This window comes from Marmota monax, unplaced genomic scaffold, assembly GCF_021218885.2.
Source record: "Marmota monax isolate L192 unplaced genomic scaffold, Marmota_monax_Labrador192_F-V1.1 WCK01_AAM20220418_F8-fsc00024, whole genome shotgun sequence".
NCBI lineage: Eukaryota > Metazoa > Chordata > Mammalia > Rodentia > Sciuridae > Marmota > Marmota monax.
Genome location: NW_026695224.1, coordinates 25,029,565 through 25,037,608, shown reverse-complemented (window position 1 = coordinate 25,037,608; position 8,044 = coordinate 25,029,565). Strand labels below are relative to the sequence as shown.

General features: G+C 42.2%; 1 protein-coding gene across 3 annotated transcripts in view; it reads left to right on the top strand.

Annotated features, from left to right (window-relative positions):
- The window catches only part of LOC124086498 (ATP-dependent RNA helicase DDX19B), a 30,569-nt gene that overhangs the window by 1,463 nt on the left and 21,062 nt on the right, over positions 1-8,044 (top strand). Inside the window, exon 1 of one of the 3 annotated variants that reach the window (XM_046434773.2) lies at positions 3,521-4,448. The exons of 1 other annotated variant lie outside the window; for it this stretch is intronic. In XM_046434773.2, coding sequence (XP_046290729.1) covers positions 4,392-4,448 — 57 coding nt within the window. In that variant the 5' untranslated portion in view covers positions 3,521-4,391. Of the gene's footprint in view, positions 1-3,520; positions 4,449-8,044 lie in introns of those variants that run through there. One more of the 3 variants, XM_058576041.1, reaches the window with a different exon arrangement.

Genomic DNA, 8,044 nt, shown 5'->3' with positions numbered 1-8,044 from the left:
TGTAATCCAGTGACTCGGGAAGCTGAGACATAAGAATTGCAAATTGGAGCCCAGCCTCAGCAACTTGGCAAGACCCTGTCTCAAAAATAAAAAGGGCTGGCGGTATGGCTCAATAATAGAGCTCCCCTGCGTTCAATCTCTAGCTTAAAAAAAAAAAAAAAAAAAAAAAAAGAATGTAGCTCAGTGATAAAGTGCCCTTTCAATACTCAGTACCAGTAAATAAACTGTGTAGTAGGTGTTGGCATCCCTTTTTTACAGATGAGCAATGAGCAAATGAATTTGTCCAACTCCATATTGAACATTAAGTCGCAAAGTCAGAATACAAACTTTTGTCTCTTTAATCACTTCTTTATTACATACATCATCTGTATATCCAAATACACGGAGGAAAATTGTACTGTTCATAACTTGGCTACAGACAGTGCAGAAGAATATAGTTTTTAAAGTAAAATAGCATCCTATACAAATATGTAAAGCTCCTAAGCCAGTAAAAATAAATTGCTTGATTAATTCCCCACTTCACAACAAGGCACTAAGAGTAATCATACTAACAATTGTTGAGTACTTAGTATACATCAGGTACTGATCTAAGCTTTTGATCCTCACAACCAGCCCCAGAAGCAAAGCTTTAGAAAGTTTGATGGACCTGAAGGGATGTGTATTCCTCAACCATTAATTCCTCAAATAAGTAACTACCATGTGTTAGTCCCTAAGGATCAACATTTTAAAAAAGGCAGACACTGCCCTACTCTCATGGAGTTCCAGGTCACAGAGACAGACATTCAGCGACAAATGACAAAGCTGGATATCAAAAACACGTCCTCTGCCGGACGCTAGTGCTGGTCTTTGCCCGTCGTTCCCCCCTCGCTCCCCCAAAGTCCCTGGTCTTGCACCAGACAGGCCTGTCCCATTCTGTCAGGGGATTGGCTGGGCGGCTGGCTTCCAGGCCTCCGCCAATGAGGCTGAGGCTTATCCTGGGCAATGAGTGGCAGTTGGGGGAGTGTAACCGCCATGCTGAGCCGTGATGGCTTGGGCTGCCAGCTGTGGCCGAGGCCGGGGGAGGTTTTCACTCGCCCTGGCTGTGAGTCGTGTGAGTATATGGGAGGGTAGAAACAGTCCCTGTTTTCCCGCATTTCAGCGTCTTCCTTGCCCCTACCTCTGGGGGCAGGGGCATAATAGAATTTATTCAGGCTTCATCATAAGCCAGGCACTAGACCTCAAGGCCTTTGCTTTGTGATCTGGTAGATTCCTTTGCCGTGTGTTATATACCTATGATTTTAGAGGAAAGTAAGGCTGCCCAAGACCACGTGGGAGCAGACGCAAATCCAGGTGTTCTTATTCCCTTAAAACCTCTCTCCACACTCCACTTTGGAAATCAGGTTCTTCCTTGGCAGGAGTCTCGCCATGCTCATATATATGTTGGGGGTGAACTAGGAAAGTCTATACCACTGAGCTACAACCTCAGCCCTTTTTATTTTTTCTTTTGAAGCAGGGTCTCCCTGAGTTGCTTAAGTCCTGTTAAATTGCTGAAGCTGGCTTTGAACTTGCTATCTTCCAACCTCAACCTCCTGAGTCGCTGGGATTATAGGTGTTGGCCACCATACCTGGCTTTTAGTGTTTTTTTTTGGGGGGGGGTGTTATTTTTTTAATATATATTTTTATATAGATTTTTTAAAATTTATTTTTATGTGGTGTTGAGGATTGAACCCAGGGCCTCGCATGTGTGAGGCGAGTACTCTATGACTGAGCCACAACTCCAGCCCTTTTTGTTTGTTTTAATAGAAAAAGTAATACATGCTAAAAGTGTATACAGGAAGAACAAGTGTCAATTCCAGAATAGCTGTTGTCTTGATATGGGTATGGAGGGGGACTTCAGTTGAAGTTTTTTATTCATTTGTTTTGTTTTTCAATGCTGGTGATTAAACCTAGGGCCTAGCACGTGCTAGGCAAACTCTCTATACTGAGTGACATCCCCAATAACCACCTTTCTTTTTTTAATGAAAAAAAAATTCTTTTCTTGATACTGGGGAAAGAACCCAGGGGCACATTACCACTGAGATAATCCCCATCCCTTTTAATTTTTTTTTTTTTTTAATTTTTATTTTGAGACAAGGTCTTGCAAAATTGCCAAGGCTGGGCTTAAACTCACAATTCTGCTTCAGCTGCCCATTTGCTGGGATTACAAGTCTAGGCCACAGAGACCCTCTTGATTGTTTTATTTTTATTGTTTTGGATTGAATGCAAGGGGACTTAACCACTAAGTCACATCCACAGCCCATTTTTATCTCATATTTTGATAAAAATTGAAATTGTTTAGGGCCCTGCTAAATTGCTGAAACTGTCTTTGAATTTGTGATCCTCCTGCCTCAGCATCCCAAGTTGCTAGGATTACAGGTGAGCTACCACACCCAGACTGTTTTATTTCTTCAGCCTTGTGGTGGGAATCTGGGTAATTGTTATTCCTTTTCCTTTTTGAGATAGAATTGTAAAAGGAAAAGCAATGAAAATAATTTCAGAGGATGAAGTGCCAAAAAGAAGTCTCCCACCCTATCTTAACACCCCTCACCCCAGAGAGGAGCTTCAATTTTGTGTGTACCTTATGCATTTTCCATTTTGTATACAAAGCATATACGTGAGTTGAGGGTTTTTTGTTGTTGTTGTTGTTGTTGCACAAGTGGAACCTGTTATATACCTGTACCTCAGGTAATCTGATTTTTAACTTTTATTAAACTTTTTTTTTGTGTGTGTGTGGGGAATTCCTTCTTCAACCCTGTTAAAAATTTAACATAATTTCTCTGAATTTTCCTTGGGTGGCTTCTCCCTTGATGAGATAAAGGTCATGGCTCCCAGGTTGTTTGCCTTTTTCTTTTGTGCACAACCTTACCTACCCACCATTACCTGAGGTTAACTTGTAGAAGTGGAATAGTGGCAAATGAGAGAAGTTAGAATTCATTTTTTTTTTCAGGTTGCAGGAAAATGCCTAACTTCTTTCTAGGAAAAAATGGAGAAGCCTATTAGATTTCAGTTGGGGAAAACAAATGTCTCAATCCTTATTTTACCTCTTCTAAAAACCTAAGGTATTTCCTCCTTTCAAAAAAATGTCCCCCAAACTGGGCATGGTGCTGCATGGCTGTAATTCAAGTGGTTTGGGAAGCTGAGACAGGAGGATCGTAGGTTTGAAGCCAGCCTCAGCAACTTAGTGAGGCTATAAACATAAGGAAACCTGGGTTAACCCCTGGTACACACACAAAATTTTTGTCCCCCAAAATAAAATAATCCCAATTACACAACCCTTCTGTCCGAGAGGTTGGCTTCTAACCCAGGCACAGCTAATGTCAAAAGTTCCTATGTTTGATCATTAACTTCCTGGCAGAACTGACAGAATAGTTTATCTGTTAAGTTCCCAAAACCCCATTGCTCTTTCCTGTCTCTGACCCTCTACCTACAACACTTTTCCCTATCACTTTCCTTAAATATTTTCAATGCTAAATTCCTGTAAGTGGTGTTGTCACATTGTCTGTGGGGCAACGTTTTAACCTACGGGAATATTTTGTTATACAGCGGCTCTAATACCTCTGGGGGTAGGTTACATCACTCGCTACTCCGGAAATATTTGGAGTCAAATTGATAGGAAAATAGGTTCTATTCAAAGCCAACTTTGAAAGAAGACATAAAAAACTTAGTTTGAAAGTTCCTATCTTCTAAATCTCTAATGGCGAGCAGAACTTTTTAAAGAAGCGGCAGGAAATGTATGTATGCAGATTGTTTCTATAACGGACGGCTGGTGTCCGGTGCATCTCTGCTCTTAGAGTCCGCTGCGCTTGTCAGGGTGGTGGCTGTAGGCCTTCAGTGCCCACTCTCGTGATTCAGTGGAGGGGTGGGGGCAAATGCAGTGTGTTTCAAATCTGGCGAGCTCGCTAGGATACCGGTAAATCTCACAAAGCCTATTGACAGCACCTGGTCATTTAAAATGAGCAGCCTGAAAAGTGAAACTGCTTTTATGCATTTGGACTGTTTTCGTTTCGATATACTCAGTCTGCATCAACCTTTCCCTGCTGCAGTGCTGGGCGGGAATGTGATCTTGTTCTTTGGCTGGAGGGGCAGCTGACCCGAGCAGGGCTACCTCTGTTGGGCCGGGGACGGTGCACAGCACTGAAGTTCTGGGTGGGCATCTGGGGGCAATTGAAGCCACTGCCCGAAGGGGCGAAGGCGGCCGGCAGGCGCCGGCTCGACGTCAGTGCGGCGCGTCGCTTCCGGTGCCCAGCGGGGCAGCGAATGACTTCCCCCTCGGAGGGGCTGGGCCCGGGCTGCTGCGACCCCCCGGAGCTCGCGATTGCGCCGCGCCCGCCGGCGCGCCTTCCAGCGGCTGCGTCCCGCCCGCGCTGGGGACCATGGCCACCGACTCGTGGGCCCTGGCGGTGGACGAGCAGGAAGCGGCGGCTGAGTCGGTGAGTTGGCTTCAGCCGTGAAAGAAAGGGTCGGGTGTCGGGGGGATGAGTTCTGGCCGGAATCTTGGTCGCTGGGAAAGGACACTAGGTAGGTGGGGGTGAGGGGGTGCGGGGAGAAGATGAGTGGAGCCTGACCCTGAGCTGGCTTTGTCTACCCGCTCTCCTCCAGCGTCACGTAGTCGCAGGTGGTTGCTCCGGGGCCCAGGCGCCCAGCCACCTGCCTGTCTTCTTGGGATCAGGGTCTGTCCTAGATTGCACTCCTGATCCTGGGTTGTAATCACCGTTTTAGGTGTCAATCTCCACCTTCAAGTTCTGAGCTGCTCGGGTTCTGGAGCCATGTCCTACTCCTGTTTGTGTACCTCCTCCAGCTTGCTAGGTGATAAATGATGACACGGTGGTTTTGGCAGTCAATCTCCTAATCTGCTTAACTTTGTTCTTTTTTCTGAACCTGATACATAGTAAACAAAATGAAAGTTAAACATTACTGTGTATGATTAATTTCTCCCTCCTGAACATTCTAAGTTCTGGCAGTGCTTTGCACCTACTTCTGTTAATGTTTGTTTCTGATAATTCCTCCAGAGCAAGGACCTTGTTTCTTTGTGTTTTATTTGTTTGTCTTTTTAACTTATAAAGAGAAAAGGTTTATTTTGGCCCACGGCTTGTTTTGACTTTTTATTTATTTATTTTTTTATAACTGATAAAGTTATGAATGCATGCACAGAAATAGTTTCAAAAACAGTGGTTTCTACCAATATTTTCTTCCCCAGAGGCAAATACATTTTCCTTGAAACTCATTGATAGTTTTACCACTGTGTTTCCTAAACAATATGATTATTTTGCTACTTATTGAGTTATCAGTTTTAGATATTTAGACTCTTTTCCCCTCCATCTTCTTCCCCCATCACATATGCATGCCTTTCCACACCCCTTTTTTCTTTTTTTAGTTGTAGATTGACACAATATCTTAATTTTGTTTATTTTAATGTGATGCCAGGGATTGAACCCAGTGCCTCAGCATGCTAGACAAGCGCTCTACCACTGAGCCACAACCCTGGCCCCCCCACACCCCATTTTTCATTTTAATATTGTAACTTTAGTTCAGTAGTCTTATGTTTATATTATTAACTAATGAATACTTTTCCTTTTTTATATAAAATACGTATTTAGAAGTAGTTGGACACAATACCTTTATTTTATTTATTTATTTTTATGTGGGGCTGAGGATCTAACCCAGGGCCTCACATGTGCTAGAGGAGCGTTCTACTGCTGAGCCACAACCCCCAGCCCTTCCTTTTTTTTTTTTTTTTTTTTTTAAACTAGGGATTGAATCCAAGGGCTCTCTATCACTAAGCTGCATCCCTAGCCCCGCCCTCCCTCTCTCTCTATATATACACACACATTTTTTAAAAATAAATTACTTTGTTTTTGATACTGGAGATTGAACTCAGGGGCATTCAATCACTGAGCCATATCCCCAGCCCTATTTTGTATTTTTTTAAATTTAGAGACAGGGTCTCACTGAATTGCTTAGTGCCTCGCCATTGCTGAGGCTGGCTTTGAACTTGGGATCTTCCTGCATCAGCCTCCAAGCCACTGGGATTACATACGTGTGCCACCTCACCCAGCTATTTTTATTTTTAAATAGGTCTTGCCCAGTTGCCAAGGCTGGCCTCAAATATTGATCATCCTGATTCAACCTTCCACCTCCAAGCAAGTAGCTTGGATTACAGGCATGCTCCACCTCTGCTTGGCTATACTTTCACATTTCTGTAAAACTTATTTTTCTTGGAATTTTTAATTGCTGTATTTTTGGCTTTATGTTTTTTGTATTATTACCATTTCAAACCCAAACTCTCTGCCACTTAAGTTGATCCCAGGTTGTTCAGATAGGTACATCAAGCATTCTGTCAATTCGATCTCTTCCAGGCCTTTACTCTGATTTAATTGGATTAGACACCCCTATGTTTGGAACATAATTCATTTTAAGAGATGGAGGAGAAAGGAAGAGATTTGCTTTCAACCTCATTCTAGGGATTCCTTCCTCCTTCTGTTGTGTTGGATCCCTTTCTTTCCATATTCCCTTTCTTCAACTTTCTTTTTTTTTTTGATAGTGGGGATTGAACTCAGGGGCACTCAACCACTGAGCCATATCCCCAGCCCTATTTTGTATTTTATTTAGAGACAAGATCTCACTGAGTTGTTTAGTGCCTCAATGCTGAGGCTGGCTTTCAACTTGTGATCCTCCTGCCTCAGCCTCCCTAGCCATTGGTGCAGCCAATATGGAAAGCAGTATGGAGATTTCTTGGAAAATTGGGAATGGAACCACCATTTGACCCAGCTATTGCCCTTCTCGGTCTAAACCCAAAGGACCTAAAAACAGCATACTACAGGGACACAGCCACACCAATATTTATAGCAGCACAATTCACAATAGCTAAACTGTGGAACCAACCTAGATGCCCTTCAATAGATGAATGGATTAAAAAAATGTGGCATACATACACAATGGAATATTACTCAGCAATAAAAGAGAATAAAATCATGGCATTTGCAGGTAAATGGATGGAGTTAGAGAAGATAATGCTAAGTGAAGTTAGCCAATCCCAAAAAACCAAATGCTGAATGTTTTCTTTGATATAAAGAGGCTGATTCATAGTGGGGTAGGGAGAGGGAACTTGGGAGGGATAGACGAACTCTGGATAGGGCAGAGGGATTGGAGGGGAAGGGAGGGGGCATGGGGTTAGAAATGATGGTGGAATGTGATTGATTATTATTATCCAGAGTACATGTATGAAGACACAAATTGGTGTGAATATACTTTGTATACAACCAGAGATATGAAAAATTGTGCTCTATATGTGTAATAAGAATTGTAATGCATTCCGCTGTCATATATAAATAAAAAAATAAATCTAGAAGTAGAATTTCAAGATTATATGGTAACTCTGTGTTTAGCTTTTAAAGAACTGCCAGAATGTTTTCCAAAGCAGCTGCACCATTATGTTAAATTTAAGATTTTTTTTCTTTTTTGGTTCTGGCGATTGAACCCAGGAATGCTGTACCACTGAGATATATCCCCAGCCCTTTTTATTTTGAGACAGGGTGTTGTTAAGTTACTCAGTTTGGCTTTGAATTTGAGTTCCTAATGCCTCAGCTTCTCAGGTAGCTGGGATTACAAGTATGCACCTTTGTACCCTGTTTAAAATTAGTATTTTTTAGATTATCAGATTATCTATGAGAAGCACTATTTCTTAAAATATTTTTTAGTTGTCAATGGACCTTTATATTGTTTATTTATTTATGTGGTGCTGAGGATCAAACACAGTGCCTCAGCACATGCTAGGCAAGTGCTCTACCAACTGACCCATAACCTCAGCTCTGAGAATCACTTTTATATAGGGATTAATACCTTTGGTGGACTTTGATTTGTATTCTGGTTCCATAACTAACTAGTTATATGACCTTGGGCAAGTTGCTTAACCTCTCTGTGCCTTAGTTTCTTCATCTGTAAATTGAGAATAATCATAGTATCTACCTCATTGAATTATGGACATGCCTGATATGAGTGATGGCTATTATTGTTGTTATCTATAATT